This window comes from Eleginops maclovinus, chromosome 19 (assembly GCF_036324505.1).
Source record: "Eleginops maclovinus isolate JMC-PN-2008 ecotype Puerto Natales chromosome 19, JC_Emac_rtc_rv5, whole genome shotgun sequence".
Classification (NCBI taxonomy): Eukaryota; Metazoa; Chordata; class Actinopteri; order Perciformes; family Eleginopidae; genus Eleginops; species Eleginops maclovinus.
In genome coordinates, this window is record NC_086367.1 from 13147107 (window position 1) to 13166807 (window position 19701).

Genomic DNA, 19701 nt, shown 5'->3' on the forward strand with positions numbered 1-19701 from the left:
CTTCCCTGACCAACCTGAACTCTTTATGGATCAGGGGTGCCACCACTAGGTGTCCTTAGAGTTCCATTAGCTCTCTCTATGCTAATCAGTCCTCCTCTATGAATGTACTGTACCTCTTGCCTTGTAGGTAGTCATTTATCAGCTGAAGGCGGATGTGTGTGTATGTTTTAGTTTTGTGTTCCCTGCCTTGGATGAACACAGCAGTAAAATTGAAAAGCTCTCCCCAAACAAGCTCCTCTAATGCATGTACTTAACTTCACTTAATTTGTGTTAATTCCCAGCATTAAGCGGGGCTAATGACAGTGCACTGTCATTACCTTGCTCTGCCTGACATCAAATGGCAGATGATGGACTAACATTATGAAAAAACCCTCTAATGCACAGATTTGGAGGCTCAGGAAGAGCTCTCTAATGCATTAGGTATTTCAAAGGATAATTACATATTTAATATCTGTGTACAGTATGTGCAGTACGGATATGTTAAAAAAATAAAACAGCTTTTAATGCAATTCCTGTGTGTAGGCTTATAGCACCACATACAGTATGCTTCTCTTTGCATATCTGTCAGTATTTCTAACATTAAAATGACATTAACATAAAGATAGTGAATAATTCATCAGTCCTGAGTGAACCCAGTCTCTCTCTCTCGCTCTGTCTATATCTCTCGCTCCCTCTCTTCGCTCCTCCATGTGAGTAGACCACATGGTTGGAAGCTGGTTTAATGGGATGGAATGTGACAGGTTATGTTTTCATCTGCCTGATATGGAGCCTGGCTTGGAGAGGAGGAGAGAGGGTGGGAAGGGGAAAGAGTTTCTACAGTGGTAGTCTGGATTCATAATTAGACATGTTTTTGCTAGTTGGGAATCAGTTATAGATGATGCTCCCTTTCCCATCCCCACACACACACACACACACACACACACACACACACACACACACACACACACACATAGAAACACATGCTCTATATGGGGCCATTACTTCTGGTCCACTAACTCCCTACATTTGCTGTGTCTGTGCATTCAGAGCACCATTAGTCCAAGACTCTGTGAATAATTGCTGAATGGACCATGTTTTCACCGCTATATACTCAGGTTCCAGTGTTGCTTGATGTTGTGGGTGAAGTGAGAGGGATCAGGACATTGATTGATGTTTGATGCTGAGATAACACCGCATCTTGTGCAATGCTTATCGAGGCATTATGTGTGGTATGTGTAATGGATAAACAACATTAAACTCTTTATGCATTACACATTTACCAGTTTGTATTAAGTTTAGAAGTGCCTCGATTGAGGTTGCAATTACATCAACATCCTCACTTGACTTGGAATTGTTGTCGTAAAAATAAAATATGCTTTTCGCCCACACTTAAACTGCTGATGGGAAACCAATTCAGATAATGAAAATATAAATTATTTTGTTTTCTAAAGATGCATATTACGTCCCAGAGTTCATTTTCCAACCCCACAAATACATCCTCTTTTCAAAAACAATCTTGCCATATTGCTTCTCTTGAAATCTGTCATTGAGTTATTGTTGTCGCCTGTCATTTTCCTGTAATTTGTTTCCTGTGAGGCTCCCTAGAAGAGTGAAAGGAGAGGAAATACAGATAAAAGAATGTAGTGACAATTAGACTGAAAAGGAAAATGCTTTTATTTTGTGTAGATATGTTTGAGGACAGCATTAAATCTAAACTGTTTTTCATTTCTGGACTTATCCCATTATTGAACTTGTGTGTCATTAATCACATTATTTCAATCACACTGTGTGTTGTTGGTTAAAATGGGCGCAAACACGGTTACCGATAACCAAACAGCAGAAAACACCCAATTTTCGCGTATATTCAAAGAGAATCCATTTTCAGAGCCCCGTCAAATGGATTGCTTTTCGTAGATTGTAGCCAATTTGGTATCAGCTTTTTTTATTTCATGACATTTGCATTTGTGTTTCTCCTTTAATGTCTCTTATCCTAATTCAAGTTGATTATCTTCATCAGGCAGCTATAAAAAAAAAGATGGAGCAATGATTTTAAATAAGTGGTGCTATGGGAGGATTACAGGGTGCGATGCATGTTGTCGTGACTGAAGGGCTTCTCTGTTGTTATGGTTTATTGTGTCCTACGCAGAAAAAGAGATTGCTTTTTCAAGATGACGAGGAAACACAACCTCCTGCTTACACTTATCCCCTCAGCCCCACTGAAGAATAACAACAACATCAACAATGTAATCTCCAGATTATTATCTTTCTTTGTGTTGATATTATGGCCTTTTTAGTTGATCACTTCATGATCCTCCTCTTAGCACTCCTTTTCTCTAAATAAATCAACGTTGTTTGAGGGTAGACACTTGAACGCAACCACTTTCATTATAATGAAATAATAAAATACATAGATTTAATCTTTTAGTTTTAGGAACATGATAACAAGGCTTAAGAATATAATATTAATATTTCTAATCTTATGTCAGTTTTTGGGGTCATCTAAGCGCATTAGGTTCAGGATTTAAATACCCTGACGAGTGGGAGGTTGAAAAATGATTCGGAGAGGAGGGATTAACAAGCCCTTGGGATGTGTAATTTGATGTAATTATGATTGTAAAGAGGAATGGTCTTTTCATTGTCCGGTGTAAATCTGTTTTTTTTTTTTTTTAGCAGGGTTGTCTGCCATTTTCAGGTAGGCCTAAGTGTATTCAGGTATTTTGATCAATTTTTCAAACAATACAGTTTGGTAGAGCCCTGATGGTACAGTTTACTGTGATTCACACTCACAAAGGAAACTGACAGTTTCTTGTGCCGTACGTTAAATGTGGCTACTTTATTGTACTTTATAATATTGACAGTTAAAGACATTAAGTATAAAAGTTATGTTATACTTAAGATGTCTTTAACTTTTATAAAGCACTTTGAATTGCCTTGTGTTGAAAGGTGCTATATAAATAAACTTGCCTTGCCTTTGACTTCATGAAATCAATACATTTTTTGTGTGTTTTATGGTTATAAACCCAGTGTGCAGTAGCTTTTTTTGGTATTCATTGGTATTTCAAGCAATGCAATTCATATTCCTTATTAAATGTTGTGTCTTTAGAAGCCCCAATTGACAGGGAATAATCAAATAACTCCAAAAGCCCAAATAAATCTAAATTTCTCTCAATATTTACCATTAGTATATTGACTCCAAATTATATTAGTCAGTTATCACTTTTTGGTTCCTTTTTGTTTTGGTTGTCCAACAGTCAGGTATGGAAAGTAACTAAGCACATATTTATGTATTAAAAGTCATTATAAGGAGCTCCACCATTAACAGATGCAATATTCAAGAAGTGAATACATTATCAATCAATAATTATAATCAATACTACAGCAGTCCGGACTTTTGTTGTTGATACTGCACGTTTCAGAATTCTGTGTATAGTTCTTTTTTGTGTTTTTATAATCAAAACAACAATTACGATGCGGATTGTTTTCGGGAAATCAGGACAGTTATACTGCAAATATATAAATATTGGAAACTTTTATCAGTGGGCCCCAGGCTTAATCTTAATTGTGTTCCAGCTTTTCGTGGTACACATTGACTTAATGGCCATTTTTATTTGAAGAACAACTTAGAGAGTGTCAAAAATATCTAAGAAATTCTTCATTCACCTATGCATACAACAACGGTGAACACGTCAGAGTGCCAAACATTTTTGGGGCCGTTTTTAACCCTCTGCACACCAAGCGTGGCTATAGTTACAGTCCGTTCAATTCGCAGCATCACATCTCTACGCTATAAACCAGTGTTTTACTGCTATTATTGTTGAACACATCTGGATGATCTGTGTCACTCTTGTTGTCTTTAGAACCCCACCCCCAGTTCCTTTTTCGTTTGAAACACAATAACATGTATCTGTGTTGTTTTCTTTTGTTTTAAAAACGTGTGTAGTTGAAGGGGCGTGGGTTGTGTTGTGTAGGCGGGTCTTATACTTTTTAAACCAACTGGAGGACGCGCTCTCCCCTACTCTCCACTCCTATTGGTTCTCAATCTGTTTGTGTATCATACTCATGTTGCTTGGCTTTCAGGCGGTTAGCTCGCAGCTGATGCTGGCAATATCTGCCTGTTTAATCATAATACATCATATATCGCCACTTTTACACCAAGAGTACCTGCGGTTGGTTATTCTGCTGCTAATGGTAAGTTTACCTCCCATCCGTGTGTTGCAGGATGCTAGTCTGCTCTTATTTACCTGTTGTGATAGCAGGCTAACGCACAGTCAAGCTGCAAAGACTTGCTGGCATCGCTAGCTAACAATAATATAGCTAGCTAACGTGAAAAGATGAGAACAGCCAGAGAGATCCAGTAATCGGTTAATGTATCACTAATGGCGATCACTTGGTTATATATTCTCTTGGGGACTAGCTTGAACAGGTTAGCCCACGTTAGCGCACCCACAAGCTACTGCCTCTGTGTTTATATGGTAACCCAGCAGCTGTTGCTGTGTTCTCTCTTATTTTGTGTTATGCATTTTAAACAAAAGGTTATTTTCGATTCTTGGCTTTTAAAACACGCATTCTCAGTTGAAGCTTTTAATCCAATGTGCTAACGACAACTTAAACAAACCGAGTAACTAGAGTTTCAGGGATGCTCTGACAACTTAACTTTACAGATTGATGAAGATGATGGTAGGTGCCAAAGAAGTTGGGCTTTTGTTTGTCCTGGTGTTGGTTCATGGCTCTCCCTGTTGTTAGTAAATGGCTTAACAATTATTTATTTTGTTTACAAATAAGTAATGAGATAAATGGAATAAGCTTATTATTCACATTTAGTGCTCACTTCATATGAACCACTGGTTAAAGTATACTGGGGTATTCCTTTATATTATGAGAGCTGTATTAAAATCATCCAAGAACACTGCTAAAATAGTTGACAGTATAATGCAGTTTAAAAAAGTTACATTGTTATATTATTAACTTTAGGAGTTGTGTCCCTTTTGCTGTTGAATCACTACTGTCATATTTCTTAAGATTGTATGATGTGACAACATTAGAGGCACAGACCTGTGTAACTGTTGTATGACAGTGATGATTGTATGAGGGCCTATCTTGTTTGTAATAATTGTTTCTACATTGCCTAACTGAAGGTGTGCTTTATTGCAGATACCTTCATTCTGTATGGTACGATGAATGGACCCCCACCTACAGCTGGATGGAGATGACCTGCCACCCCTTCGGGAATGGTCAGAATGGGGCCAGATGTGCCCCTTCTTAATGAGTACAAGCAGGAGTTCTTCTGGAAGCGCTTCCCCCAGACGGTGTTGGGGGGTCCACGTTTCAAGTTGGGCTACTGTGCCCCACCCTATGTTTACGTCAATCAGGCAGTGTTGTTCTTGACACCATGGCTTTTTGGGGGCATTGGTACTCTGCTCTGCCAGCTGCAGTTGCTGCAGGAGCTCCACGCCACAGTGCTCGCTGGCATGCTTATGTTCGGGGCTGCGGCGGGTGTCCAGGCCCTGGCATTTTATGCTGCCCGGAGGAATGGCACGGTGGAGAGACTAGGTGCGCCCAACATCCTCGTAGATGAAGAGGAAGTGGAATTCACCCACTGTGTCAGCCCAGAGACAGTCAGATTTATTGCGCCAGGGAAGAGGTTTGGACTGAATGTGGTGCTGCACACAGTACTAGCCGGGGTGCTTTGTGGCTTTGGGACATGGTATGTGTTCCTTGGAAGACTGACCGCTCTCTACGGCAGCATCGGAGTATCTCTGGTCGTCTTTGTTCTGAGTTGGGTGACACTGTGTATAGCAGAGTACTCCCTCATTGTGAACACAGCCACAGAGACGGCCACTTTCCACGCACAGGACACTTATGAGATCACCCCGCTCACCCGGCCCCTCTACATTTTTATTTTTATTTCAGTGGACTTGGCTGGCAGGTGAGCAACTCCAAAACAGCTTTCTGCTTAATTTAGATGTTTTCATATAGAATATATTTTCAGTGCTTGCTGCCATAATGAATCTCCATGTCTTGTTCTGATTTAGGTTCTCGGGCCCTGTTCCTGAGCTCCAACTGGCCAGCCAGGTTCTCCATGTTCTGTTCCTCTTCCTACCTCTGCTGTGGGCGCTGGGTATACTCCCTCCCCTGGATGCTCTGCTCCTCTGGGGCATGGAGCAGGCTCTTGTTTTTGGCTTAGGAGGCTCACCTATGTCCAGCAACCTCAGGTAACACAAAGAACAGGATTCAGCCTTAGCCTTCAGCAGCAGTTTGGCTCTGATGTTGTTATTTTTGTGTCAGTTAAAATGAATGAATTTAGTAGATCTGAAAGTAGAAATTACATAAACAACAAACATGAAATATATCAGGCTCTGATGAAAGCTATGGTTGTTTTTGAATATTATATATCTAGTACAGTAGTGTGTGAATCTGTGTTTATCATCCATATTTAATGCTTTTTTGAAGTTTGGGACATTTGCAATTGTAACATTAGATCAAATTTTCCCTATAAAGTTTATTCATCCTCAATTTAATTTAATCTCTTTGCTCTTACTTTAAATATGTAGTTTTCCGGAACCATTACTATGCACATTATCTAATTTCCACCTATTTCATATAAATCTATTATTATTGTGTGCCTGAGACGTAGATATATTACGGTTCAAATAATAAGCTTTTGCTCAAAAATAAGAACGAAACACAGAGTTTGTTTACATTAATAATGCAGTGCTCAAAACATGCCTGGCAAATTGGGTATCGGTAGCTTTCGGTATTGCTGCTTTCTGCTTTTCTCCAGAGCAATGGACCTAACATGCCATAGTTACATCCTCTAGCACTGTTAGACTATTTGCTGCGTGGTATGGGTGAAAAAGTTCACATGAACATCTACAAGGAGCAAGCATTAAATAGCATTACATTTGCCGGGGTGCGACAGACAAAAGAGGATGTGAAACCTAATGCACTACTAAAAAAGATGTGTCCTCTAAATTAGTTAGATGTGTTACCTGGGAGTCTAGGCCTCCATTAGCCTGTGTATCATCATCCGTGCCTTGTTTTGTGAATGCTGTCCCATAGGCTGCTGTTGATGTTCGCCATATCTGCCAGCGTAGCTGTGTCCAATTACTTCATCCCATCAACACTGGGTGTGGTTCTCTTCTCCGTGTCCACGGGATTTCTGCTGAGCCTGGACCTCAGCCAGGTTGGCACACTCTGCAGACGTTCCAGAGCAGCCTTCGGGGACCCTGGTTTTAGCAAAGGGGGGTCGCCACCTCCTCCTCCCAGTTCCTTTGGCTGGAATCTGGGCTGCAGGGAGCTCCTGCTATATTTGAGCCTGTTTCTGGTGGCGATGGCAGAGGCGGGGCTGCTGCATCACTTCCTCGGTTCAGCTCAGCCCCAGGGCTTGGTTACAGGACCTCAAGGTCCTGTCAGCTACCTCCTCCTTGGACTATTTTGCCTCTGTTGGACTCTCCGAGAAATCCAGGGGGCATATGTATTTGGAGGGGTTTTACTTAATCCCCTGTACCCTAAAGGCATGACCAGTGTGCAGACTTTCAAGCAGAGGAGCAGAGGTTTATATATTGCTGCAGCAATCAGAAGAGTCCTTCTTTATCTCGGTGAGCTTGTTATAATTAGTGTTTTAAGTCTGATGTTCTCCATGCTTTAGATCTCTGTCAGGAGAGAAAACCACATGGCTTTAATGTGAATGTGTTTCAGACTTTAAATAGCTCTGTGTTTTACTTCGCAGTCTCTCCATTTGCAATGATTGCTTTCCTGTCTATGGACAAATCTCTTCAGCTGCTCCACAGGGTGTCCCTCAGTGTGGGGTTTACACGAGCCTTCAGATTGGTATGTTCACTCTCCCTCTTGCTAACAAGCTGTGTATTAATGTGGACATAACATGCAAAAACAAACTTTCCCCTTCGAAGACCTTATCATTAAAGTATCTATCTAAATTTTGCCATCAACGACATTCACACATCCCTGAAATTGCTTGATTGTAAAGCTTGCTCTTTGTTGCCGTGCAGGTGTGGCAGAACTCAGAAGAGGCTCTGCTGCAGATGGTGGTGGTGGTCCTGGTGCGTCTTGCAGCTGGAAACAGCGTACTGCCAGGTTGGGATAACCTTGGCACTGGAGTTCAGCTTCTGCTGGTGAGGTCAACATTCGTTCACATCTTATTTCCACCCAAAATTATAATCTGCAGGCCTACATTTTCCCAGTGCCGCCACATCTCTTACTGTAGCTCTGAACAGCGCTCTTAACTGATGACATGCATGGGATTTTAAACATTAACAACATTTGTCTGATCCATTTTGGCTGCAGCTTGCTTTAAACTGAAACTTTGAAAATCACTGTTGGTACTGACACCATTTTTGACCAACATACGCAACTTTTTTTTCATTAAGTGAAGAACAGGTACAAAGTGATAATGCTAGGTAACTGAAGACTAGTAAGAATATGTGAATGGTTATAAACTTGCAGACATAAAAAATGAATCATTTGCTATTGTTGTTGTTGTTGTTGTTAGTATTATTATTATTATTATAACTAATATAAATGTTATGCCAGCTTCTAGTGTATACCCCATAGCAGATGTCTCTGTATGTGCAGGCATTACGCTCAGAAGGGACTATTTTATTGTGAAAATTATTATCTGTTAACAAAATAGGTTAATAGGTCAATTCAGGCTGTCGTTTATTTTGATTGTATCACAGCTAAGGGGTGCTGTTCGGCCAAACAAAAAGCCTACCAGGGCCTGTTGAGAGCTTTTGCTTAAACATTGATATGAAAAAAACAAAAATGTAACTTAAATAACATAGTTAAAAAGGGAATGAAGCACACAATAGCTCAAACTAAATGTACATAACACAAACATCGACTGACATGATGGTGGTTCAGTAGATCAGTGCTCTGCATGTTTGTCTTATCCAGGTGGGCCTGCTGATCGACAGAGTGACCCAGTTCCTCTCCAAGCTAAAGTTCACCCTGACTGTGTTGGTGACATCTTGGACGGAGAAGAAGCAGCGGCGTCAGTCGGCTGGGACCCTGCTGGCCCTGAACGCCTCCCTATGCCCGCTGCTGCTGCTGGTAGTGACCCTGTCTGCCCTGCTCTCTGCCCCTCTGCTGCCCCTCTTCACCCTGCCCATCTTCCTGGTGGGGTTCCCAAGACCTCAGCGCAGTTGGCCAGGCCCCGTAGGTACCGCCTGTCCCTGCCCCGACTCCATCTTCTACCAGCAGATGAGCGGGAGTCTGGCGTCTGCTCTGAGGACCGCCTTCGCGAGAGGCTCACTGGGTAAGCATGATGTGTCTCCTGTCTATATAGTGTCTTTTTTATTTCCATTAAATGTTTTTTAATAAAGTAATCATAGTGAAATAGTTGTATTTACAACATCAACAAATCTATTTGATCAATATTAAGTAATTAACTATTTATTATCAATGTATTGGGAATTTATTTATTTTTTTAAATCAATAAATCGTGAATTGAAAGAATTACAATGTTCAGAATTATATCTTAAAGTTAAAGCATTTTGTGGCGTTCTTTTTTTATTTTGCTTTGAGTAAAATATTATTTACATTCTACAGCAGTACAACACCAGTATACAGCTCCAACAATATTCACAACATATGTTAATTGTATTATTATTAATTTAATAATAATTATTATTATACAGTGTGGTTTGACGGTGCTATAATTGCAGTGACTGAATCCTCCTATGGGTCAAGTAGGGACAGTTTGCTGTTCAGGGTGCAGTGAACCATCGCCTCGTATGGTTTATTAATAAGAGGAATGTTGTTGTGAGCAGCTCTTTTTTGCTGGCAGTAATGCGAGCTTGTATGATCCAGTTGAGCTTCCTGTGAAGTGACCCAAAAAAAATAGCTCTGATCTGTATTCATTACATCCAAATGTTTCCACACCATTAACCGTGTAATACTCTTAGGCCAAACTGAGCTGCTGCTGCTGCTGCTAGGATTTTGTTCTGTGCTCCATCAGGAGGGGGAAAGAGCAATAAACAATGCAAATCATTATTTATGGAGTGATGATTCAAAACTGAATGACGCTGCTGAGGTGATGTTATCACTCAATCTTGATTTTGTTATTCCTTAGCTCAGGGTGCTGTAGCTGTGATGTATAATTCAGAACAAGCGCTTGTTAGGTTGATGCTCGCAGTGTAACGATGGCAGTTTGTAGTGTTCTCTGCTTTCCTCACACTGGGGGCAGTGAGCGGGAAAGGAGTCTTCCCATCTTGTCACTTCCCATCATGAGGTAGCGGCTAGGACTATTCTGAGATGTCGTTATGGGACATGACATTTTTCTTTCTTGAGCAAAGCAAGCATTAGCGAACTTTAAACAAAAGCCTCCATCACCTTCTTTCATTTCTGTTCATCTGAGTTGAAATAAACGTCTGTCTTCCGCCTGCGTTTTCAGAGACTAATGGAAAGCTCAGGCTAAGAAAGATGTAATATTTAGATCTCTGTGCAGTCAGCCAGTTAAAACAGGATCATGACCTTCCTGTGCGACTGTGATGGTACGCGTTTCCCTGCAGCTGATCCAGTAGCAATGTTCTACTGAGGGACACAGGGCTGATGCGAAATGAAAAGAACGTGCACCATTTCTCTGCTCTCGACTTACAGATCACATCTTTACATGTTAGCGGCATGGATGGCTGATGATGTTCTTCCCCCTCTGTAGGTTCTTTAGCCCCAGGCTCTCATTTTCTTGGGCGCTTTCAGGACCGTATGGTTTGGATAATGATCCTGGAGAGAGGATATGGCTACTGTACAGTCAACATTAAGGTACGGTGTCTTTCTCCATATCTATTTTAGTAAAACTTCACCCCAAATTGACCTTCAATTAACCGTGTTACCTCAAATTCTCCAAGAAAACTAGTTTTGTGAACAAAGAATAAAAAAATAAATAAAAGGCTTTACATGAAAGTAAGTAAACGTCAGTTCAACACAAAACTATATCTCAACACCAGTTTAGACTCACACACAACTTGTGCTGTATAATCCAAGTGTAATTAATCCATTCATATGTTCACTACTCAACAAACGCTTTGCGAAAACCTTTATTATGAGAAGTTTCAAGCTTGCACAGGCTTGCTGGTTTTAGTTAAAAAGTTTAAGTAGATATGCATCTAAGCATAAAGCTGGATAAATGAGACTCGGATTATAGTGAGTTTTTTAAAGTTGGTGTTAAACTCATATTCCTCAGCAGTCCTTTACGAGATTACATGTGTGGTTTGTTACAGGGTCTGGAGCTGCAGGAGACATCTTGCCACACGGTGGAGGCACGGAGGGTTGACGAGGTGTTCGAGGCCGCTTTCGAGCGTCCTGAGCGGCTTGGTTTCACTCAGGCCTTTAACATGCACTGGGGGAACGCCCTCACTCCTTGTGCTGCCCTTACAGTGAGGGTCTACTCTGACGCCCGAAATGTGCTCTCAGGCATCATCGACTCTCATGACAACTTGAGGAAGCTTCAGGATGACTTTCTGAAAGCACTGGTCTGGTTGCTTCTCAGGTACTGTGTGCAGAAGCATAAAGGATTTCTATGGAGCGGTGAAGAAGGGCCCGGGGTTGGAGGTAGGAAGTCCCAGTCCTCCCAATTTGCCCAGACAACTTGTAACCAGCCACCTGAGGCTGTTGTGGTGGAATCCAACGTGTCTTCTCTCAGATTCAGACAGGACAGCTCCAGTCTGACCTCCTTTGGGGACTGGTCAGATGAGGATGACTTATTTGGTCCTCAACCAGCCAGGCGGACAGTTGCGTTGGTGACCGCAGAGGCCCAGCCCGGACTCACGGCGCTGCAGACTGGCGCCTCCCTGCCAGGCTCTGTGGAGATGGACAGCCTTTTTGAAAACATGGCTCTCTCTGCTCTGCAGCCTCTGCAGCCTTTGGGTCTGGGCATTGGGATGCCCGCCGTGGATAAAGGGCGTAACCCTGAGGTCTTCCGAGACAGTCCTGGCTCTCTCCCTCTGCTGAACTTCAGCTGCTCCCAGTCGGAGGTGTTCAACCTACCGACAGGGTGGAGGACTGCACCTTTGCTGCCATCCCGCCTGCTGCAGCTCAGGCCTTTGTTTCCTGAGGACTGGTTTCGGTTCAGCTTAGGGCAGTTTGGGGCTGTTGTTCAGGGCGAGACCTCGGAGCACATGACCAAAGCGCTGAAGGAGGATGAAGCTTTGAAAGAGCTGCATGCACAGGTTGCACTTTCATGTCTCATATCAGTGGGGGCAGAGTCTGCCTTCACCAGTCCCAGTCACGTCTATAGACTCTATTGTGGAGACATACCGTGGACTGAAGGACTCGACTGGCTCTCCTCAAGTAAAGAACTTTACCAGCTTGCACTTCAGGCTTTCAGGTAACAGTGGCAGATACAAGTCTCAACATTTTTTTAAAGACTGATGGAATGGAATGGAATCCTTATAGTGGTTATTCCTTAGAAAAGAAAGAAAAGCAGAAATAAAAAAGCAACTATATGACATTTTAATTAGTAGTTATATATTGATTAAGATATTAAGTAAGCATGATAATAATACAAATAGAGGTAAATTATTAAAGAAAATACATATTTTGTGTTTTATGCCATTCCATCTCGGATCCAACCTTTGAGCTAGATGTCTAATCCTGTGACTTGTTTCTTTTTTATATAACCAGTTAATTGAGCTATATGTCTAATGTCTAAGTAGCGGAAAAAAGATTTACATTTAACTTGGCTTTGTCCGCCTTCAGGTTCAGTTTCAAGCTGCTGTTTGATCAAGCGAGTCTAGGGCCCATGGAGTCCCCTGAGGAATTATTCAGCACCTTGGAGGAATATGAAAGGGATTGGTACATCGGCCTGGTGACAGAGAAAGGCTGGCATGACAGCGTCCTTCAGGAGAAACCTTTCCTATTCTCTCTAGGACATGACCTCGCTATGGTAATAACATGCACCAGTCCTTTTTAACATCCTGCCAAGTTACAAAACCGTGAAAGGACCTCTGTTGATACCTTACCTGCAGCATTTTATTCTTTCATTGAAAAACAACTTAGGGTATTTAAAATTATTGCAATTTAGAGCCAATCTTGTGTTTTTTAAAATGTATGATTGTGTGCACAGGGTACGTACACAGGGCGAGTCCTCTCCCTGCAGGAGCAGCTGGTGCAGGTGGGTCGTCTGAATGGAGAGGGGGTGCGAGGCCAGTGGGCAAACCTGTCCTGGGAGCTCCTGTATGCCACCAATGACGACGAGGAGCGTTACAGCATCCAGGCTCACCCCTTCATGCTAAGGAACTTAACTGTTCAGGCAGCTGATCCCCCTCTAGGATACCCCATTTACTCCTCAGCCCCTCTTCACTTCCCCTGCCTCTGACCTGTGGCTTCTTCTGCCTTTTCTGCTGAATACACTATAAAGTAAAGAAGTAGTCTCTTTTTTAAAAAAAAAGATTTGTTTCCATCTTTAAGCCTTTATTGGATTGTTTAGATACAGAAAAAGGACGGCAACTTCCGGATTCAAACCCAAGCCGCTGCGGTCAGAACTCAGCCTTTGTACATGGTGCCCTGCTCTGTCGAGTAAGCTTTAAGGACATACGGAGGATGCTTTTCAGTTGGTACTACCCTAAAAAAAGTAAAGGGTGACAAGGAAATTGATGTGGAAACTACAGCTTAGGAAAGAGAAAACTTGTCTTGAGTAAGTTAAAGAATTGTGGGGTTCCTTAATTTCCTGCACTACAGAGGAAGAGCAGTGGCATCACCACTGTATACTCTCCTGCAAGTGGAAAAATGTTGTAAACACATTTTAACTGACAGTGTGAACTACCTCCTAGAACAGCACATTACAAAAGGAAAAAAAAGATCCCTCATGGGTTTCCAGAGAAGCATATGCTTTGTGGTTTGTTTATAGATGTCTGTGCTTAAAAAGAAAGTGAATCTATTTGCCCTCCTCCCTTCTACATGACACCTGCAGAATACCTCTGGTTTTAATGCTTAGTTTTCAAAATGTTCAGGTGATCCCATTTATGTCCACAAAGAAAAGGAGGAGAATTGTAATGTTTTGTTAAAATATCAAGGATGTGCCTTGGGTATGTCTTGCTGTATGTGTGTAAGGTGTTTAGTGCTATAGTTTTGTTTACAACCCACTTGTTTACAATTTAGAATGAAAAGTTAAATGAATTTGTCCATATTCTCTTGTACATATTGTTGATTTTTATATGTTTACTGGTATAAACTTATAATAAAATAGCTTGGCAGAAAAAAAAGTGTTACTGTTTTACTAAAGAACCTTGCGTGGGCAGAAGAAATAATCCAAACATTTTTTTTTATTAGTCATCCAAAAGGTTTGTGCTAGTTTCCAATTACATTCTTATGTTTTACATTCATGTAGGCTTTCGGCACAAGTTTCACATTATATGAGATGCGTGTTACCTTAAAATCAAGTATAGTAAAGTAAGGGCAAAGTATAGGGTTTACTTTACATCAGAGAGGTAAGCATAATGAAAAAAAGTAATGTGGTGATTATTTTTACTACACCCTGCCTTGGTTCTGCTTAAAACCAGTTGTGCCGTTAAATATTTTCCTTTAAGATGAAAGCAAAGACACCTATATTCTGTAGAAACCCATTACAATTGAAGGTCGAACATCAGGAATGCAATAAACATGTTTCCTCTTGACAATGTGACTCTCAGGAGGTCTTGGGCTTGGTGAAGTATGCAGAGTCTGCATCCTGCAAAACAAACGGCTAGCTGTTAGTTCTGTTTGACCACTGTACGTGAAATTCCAACATGAAAACTATCTGCATGCACTGGTGACATTTGTAATACTAGTGTTGTGTGGTAGTCACAAGCAGGGCTGTCATTTTGCCTAAACACCAGTGACTTCACTGTTTAGGATAAATATTGATTTCGTCTTTTTGTAGTTTTCTTTTGTCATGAGTATGCGTCCCAGTCCTTACAGAAGCACAAGCATGTGACGCTGCAATGTCTGGCCAGTTGGAACATGACCTTTCTTTGCGGCCCCCAGCTGTCACTGTCCAGCAGAGGCCAACAGGCACACTGGTCAGTCAGTCGGCACCGCAGGGAGGTAGTCATTCTCACTGTTATACCCCAGCCACCGTTGTCTTCCATTTAGAGTCAAGCAAGGTCAGTAACAGCTGAGGCCCCCAGCTGTTAAGACACAGCTCTGCATAGTGTCTGCCTCCTTCTGCTTTGTTCAAGTATTTTAAGTCCTTTGACACAGTGAGAATGCCCCGGTACCAATTCAAACAGAGCAAGGTCAACCGTACCCAATGCAATAGCAAGGCCCAATACACAAAAACAGCTCATCATGTGAGAGCTTCTGACCAGTCATCATTTTTATCTGAATTTGACCAGGTGTAAATACATTTTTTAAATGAAAAATAATACAGAAATAGAACAGAGCTATTTTTGAAGGTCCTACAGACGCATGGTACACCCAGGTGGTCCTTTCCACGTGTTTGGTTCAATAGATCTCTACCTAGGATTATATCAGCTAGGCTCTGAATGGTGAAAATAGGCTTGGTTGAACACATATTATATTGACCTTGTGCACATAGTTTTCCTAAAATGTTATTAAATACCTACCAGACCAGCTTTGAAATGCTGCACTCTTTTTCTGCCCAAGATGTTTGTGATGAACCACGCAAATGTGGGAGCATACTGCCAGGTGTAGTAAAACAGGAGGAAGGGCTGATTGGCAATCCACATTTCCTTCACATTATTTGCAATTCCCACCAGCATTAGACGCACACAGCGACTGGTTGGCATCTTGTGCTCCTGGTTACCAGCCGCAGTCACAGGCTTAGGAAAAGAGAAGGAAAATGTGATATTGTAAACGCACTACTGAAATAGCTATGGTCATATTACACAGCACTGTGTTAAAAATCAAAAGCTCTTTACTGAATACCTTTGTCACTTCCTCTGTGAAGGCATTTTGGACAATCTGTGATTGCACAGGCCCGGGCAGCACGGTGCTGATAAGTATGTTCGGAAAGTCAGACAGCTCACTCCGAAGGGAATTAAAGAAACCCTGTAAACAATACAGTAACAATCAGCTGTAGTACATACAAAGGCCTGGACAGCTAATCGTCTGTAAAAGGTATCACGTATAAAACTATTAAAGTTAAGTAGGGATCCAGATAAACCACACCTGCTCTTCTGTGATTAAAATAAGCATCCTTAATGTTGTCTTATTCTGGGGGGGGGGGTTTAAAAAATAATTCACAACCTGCACACCTGTTTTTCTGTCTTTGACACTGTATTTGTTGTCCAAGAAAAAGGAAAATAAAGTTTTTAAAAAAGCATCCTAAAAACATGAATACACAGTCTGAATACGCCGGCAAAATTAAATCAGAAAGTGTTGTGACTTTTTTGGCTCTGATCCAACAGGTGCTATCTCAGAATCAGATGTACTTATATTGATCCTCAGGTGTTGCAGTTGCTCCAGTTTTTTGAATCATATATTGACATTGAGAAGTTATAATAAAGATAGTAAATACTTCTGTTGAAGTGTGTGCATTGTACCACATAATATAACAACAACACATGCAATAACAGCAAATGTATTCACGTCACCTGAAGAGCATGTTTGCTGGCAGAGTATCCTGTTGCCAGGGGCGCCCCGGCAATGCCGACCACGCTGCTGACGGTCACAATGCTCCCGCTGCCTCGCTGCGTCATGTGAGGCAGCACCTGCTTGGTGATGGAGACCGTACCCAGGAAGTTGAGCTCCATCAGAGCCTGATACACATCAAAACTGGTCTCCAAGCACAGAGAGCGCTGGCTTCGGCCCCCATTGTTAATTAGGACATCAATCTGAAGAGGAAAAGTGGACAAAACCAGAGAATAGGACAACAGCATGATTTTAATTAATTTTAAATTAAAATGCATGAAGAGACTGCTTTGACTTGGTCATAGTCAATTTTGAGTTTAAGGAATAATTCAAATAAAATATTTAAGGATTGAATACACTTTCCTTCAAACAAAAGAAGATGATGTCTATAATAGAAGTCAAATCCAGACACTTGAATATTTGAATTTATTTTAACTCATTATTAAAGGAAACATAATAACAATATCACCAGCTAAAAACAAGAAACTAAAGAATTATCTTCTCCTAACGGATAGCTTTGATAATGAAATAGAAATGATCCTGTTGCAGTGAAACACTTGCAGTATGACAACAAATTATATTATAAGAGTAATTGCAATAGACTCACATGTCCAAAGAACTGAATAGCAGCTTTGGTTTTTTCCTCATGCGAACTTCTCTCCAACAAATCAAGTGGAAGAACAAGTACATCTACATCCTGGAGGTTGGAGCGCTCTTGTGGAGTAAATGACAGAAAGAATTGAGCTAGTCAGAACTAAGGAAGACTGAATGAAATTACAATTAATGCTCTGCAATTGGATTTTTAAACCAGTCATTACAATTGCTAAAAAAAATACTTTTAAACTTTCCTCACCTAAACAGCCACGTTTCACTCTATTCAGCTCATCCTCACGCCGTGCAGACAGGATGAGACACGAGCCGCACTTTGCCAGCTGATAGGCCAGCTCCTCTCCAATACCACTGGAGGCTCCTGTGATCCACACCACCAGACCCTTCAGCTTATTCTCTGGTTAACAACAGGAAAAAAATGTTAGGCTGTACTCGACATCATCATAACTCTGTTTAAAAAGAGGATAGACGACCACTGAATCTGTTATCCTAGCAGTACATGAACATCCATAGTAAAATAAGGACAGATATTTGTCTTTTTAACCTAATTTTGACAAAATAATTCCAGAGAAACAAGTCATATATATATACAAGAAAAATGAATCAAGGTTTTTTTTTTTGTGACCCATGTGTGTGGAAAGTAACATTTATTTTCTGCCGAAATTTTTTCTTTTTATTCAACAACATTTATTTGAAAGCAGTAGTAAATATTTGCAGGGAAGAATGTTTTCATTATAAAACGTACATGATCAGTTCAAAAATTAGAAGCATTTCTTAAATGGCAAATTCCAAAAGTATAAAGTTAAGACTTGTTCAACCTTGGTCGCCACAGAAAAATGATTCCTACACATACTCCATCAGGAGCAATTATAGCCCAACCTTAGCTGGAATTTTGTGGTTGATAAGATATTGACATTTGGGAGTTCAAAAAACCTTACTAGTAAATATACTGGCAGTAGTGGTAGTATTTTAAATGTGGAAATTGTTGACCTTTAGGGGTTAAGGTCAGAGTCTTTGCTTTAGCTAACAAAATCAAATAAAAAGTCACACCCTTGACAAAATGTATGTCATACTCAGCAAAGTTTGTTGATATGGGAAAACATGTGAAAATTAATCCTTGATGTGCATCACTTGAACTTGGAGGATTGAGAAATCTGTAAGGCTAAATAAAAGTGGAGTTCTGATCTCTGAGGACCTCAGTAGAGCACATAGGTCACACATAAACAGCTAACTGGTAATTCTTTAACGGTGGACATTTTGCAACGAGAACTTGGAAATGAGAAGTATCTTCATCATGACTTTAACAGCTTTAATTTCACACATATACATTTCATTGTTTGTTAAAAGGAAAACAAGACTCATCATTAGGAGTCATTATGAAAGGTTAACTCACCTGGTCTGTGTCCGAACAGACTCGACCACAGCAGAGTGAAGTCTGCATCCGCGAAAATAAAGCACAGGAAGTGAAGAAGTGCATAAACTGATGCAAAACTCCACAGTGCAGTTACCATGCAACAGTCCATTGGTTGAAATAAATGAATACAGTTATTGTTTAAGTTCAGTAGCTGCTACTGCATAATTAAGCTTCAGCCAAAACAATACTGCAGCTAAAGGATAATACGTCACTTCCGCTTGGATATTTTCAAAACTAAAGCTCGGCGGATGTCAGTTTTAAAAGAATCACCAGCCAGCCAGCATTAAGATAAATTAACATTAAGTATGTGAAGCAAGTCCCATCTGACTTGGGATTATTATATATCAATAAATCAAAATTATAAAGGCAATTCAGTGGATGTTTTAGGTCGTATTTAGGCTACATGAGTCTCTATTTCCTGAGCAAATTCCGTAATGACCACATATTCTTCGAAGAAGAACCTGGGGAAAATTAAATGTGTTGACCCCATCAACAACCCCCACTCTTCCCCTTCTCATTACAATAATGTAAGTACAATAGGACCCTATACTAATAGAATATGGATCATTTAGAAACGACTCAATCTGAAATAAACATCTTAACGATCCAGTGTGTTAGATTTAGGAGGGTCTTTTTGCAGAAAAATTTAGATGACAATAAATGCTTAACACAGGACCTTTAAAACTAGATGTAGGTCCTGTAAAGTACAAGCTATATCAGGATATATCAGTTTATGTTTTCCAGCATACATGCCTACTGCGCAGCCTGAGAAGCCTCAACTCAGGGATGATGTCATGTTTTCTAGTACGCAACCTGCAACATCCGGGTCCTCCGTCTGTAGCGCTTACGTTAAAAGATGTCCTTTTTTTAACCAACTTTATTCAAAACATATACAATGACAATTTTTTTTTAACAAGAAATGCAATATTCTTGTCTTACGCTATCCTGTTTTGAAATAGAAGGAATCTGTATTTATGGATATGGTATGCATAACACACGTGCAAATGTGCTTGTACATTAGTTTAGCAAAGGTGATAATTATTTACATCAACTTTAAACCTTGTTCTGAAAAAATCATTTGAATCATACATTTTGTTTATACCTTTTAATGT

The 19701-nt window shown here is 40.6% G+C and overlaps 2 protein-coding genes across 3 annotated transcripts; one reads left to right on the forward strand and one right to left on the reverse strand.

Annotated features, from left to right (window-relative positions):
- The first annotated feature begins 4031 nt into the window (after positions 1-4031).
- Positions 4032-14558, forward strand: pcnx4 (pecanex 4). Of its 2 annotated transcripts, none has more exons than XM_063909296.1 (11): positions 4032-4167; positions 5131-5905; positions 6012-6191; positions 7039-7577; positions 7709-7809; positions 7989-8111; positions 8893-9253; positions 10655-10758; positions 11217-12322; positions 12694-12880; positions 13061-14558. In XM_063909296.1, the coding sequence occupies exons 2-11, from the start codon at positions 5208-5210 to the stop codon at positions 13310-13312; spliced, it is 3651 nt and encodes a 1216-aa protein (XP_063765366.1). In that variant the 5' UTR covers positions 4032-4167; positions 5131-5207; the 3' UTR covers positions 13313-14558. The 2 variants fall into 2 exon arrangements, with proteins under 2 accessions (XP_063765366.1, XP_063765367.1); XM_063909297.1 differs by lacking the exon at positions 4032-4167 and adding an exon at positions 4517-4656.
- Positions 14241-19578, reverse strand: dhrs7 (dehydrogenase/reductase (SDR family) member 7). The gene is made up of 7 exons (XM_063909298.1): positions 18569-19578; positions 17420-17572; positions 17174-17280; positions 16530-16769; positions 15862-15984; positions 15540-15755; positions 14241-14662 (listed from the first exon to the last, which is right to left on the reverse strand). Exons 1-7 carry the CDS (start codon positions 18696-18698, stop codon positions 14621-14623), a joined length of 1011 nt encoding a protein of 336 aa, XP_063765368.1. The 5' UTR covers positions 18699-19578; the 3' UTR covers positions 14241-14620.
- Between the last annotated feature and the right edge of the window lie 123 nt (positions 19579-19701).

Bases quoted from the DNA above. Each gene is read 5' to 3' on its own strand.
- dhrs7 (XM_063909298.1), bottom strand. From the start codon at position 18,698: ATGGACTGTTGCATGGTAACTGCACTGTGGAGTTTTGCATCAGTTTAT. The intron at 15,985-16,529 runs GTGACGTGAATA...TATTGTTTACAG, and splicing joins CCAGCAAACATGCTCTTCAG to GGTTTCTTTAATTCCCTTCG. The intron at 14,663-15,539 runs GTAGGTATTTAA...TTTGTTTTGCAG, and splicing joins AGCATTTCAAAGCTGGTCTG to GATGCAGACTCTGCATACTT.
- pcnx4 (XM_063909296.1), top strand. From the start codon at position 5,208: ATGGTCAGAATGGGGCCAGATGTGCCCCTTCTTAATGAGTACAAGCAG. The intron at 6,192-7,038 runs GTAACACAAAGA...GCTGTCCCATAG, and splicing joins CCTATGTCCAGCAACCTCAG to GCTGCTGTTGATGTTCGCCA. The intron at 12,323-12,693 runs GTAACAGTGGCA...GTCCGCCTTCAG, and splicing joins CTTGCACTTCAGGCTTTCAG to GTTCAGTTTCAAGCTGCTGT.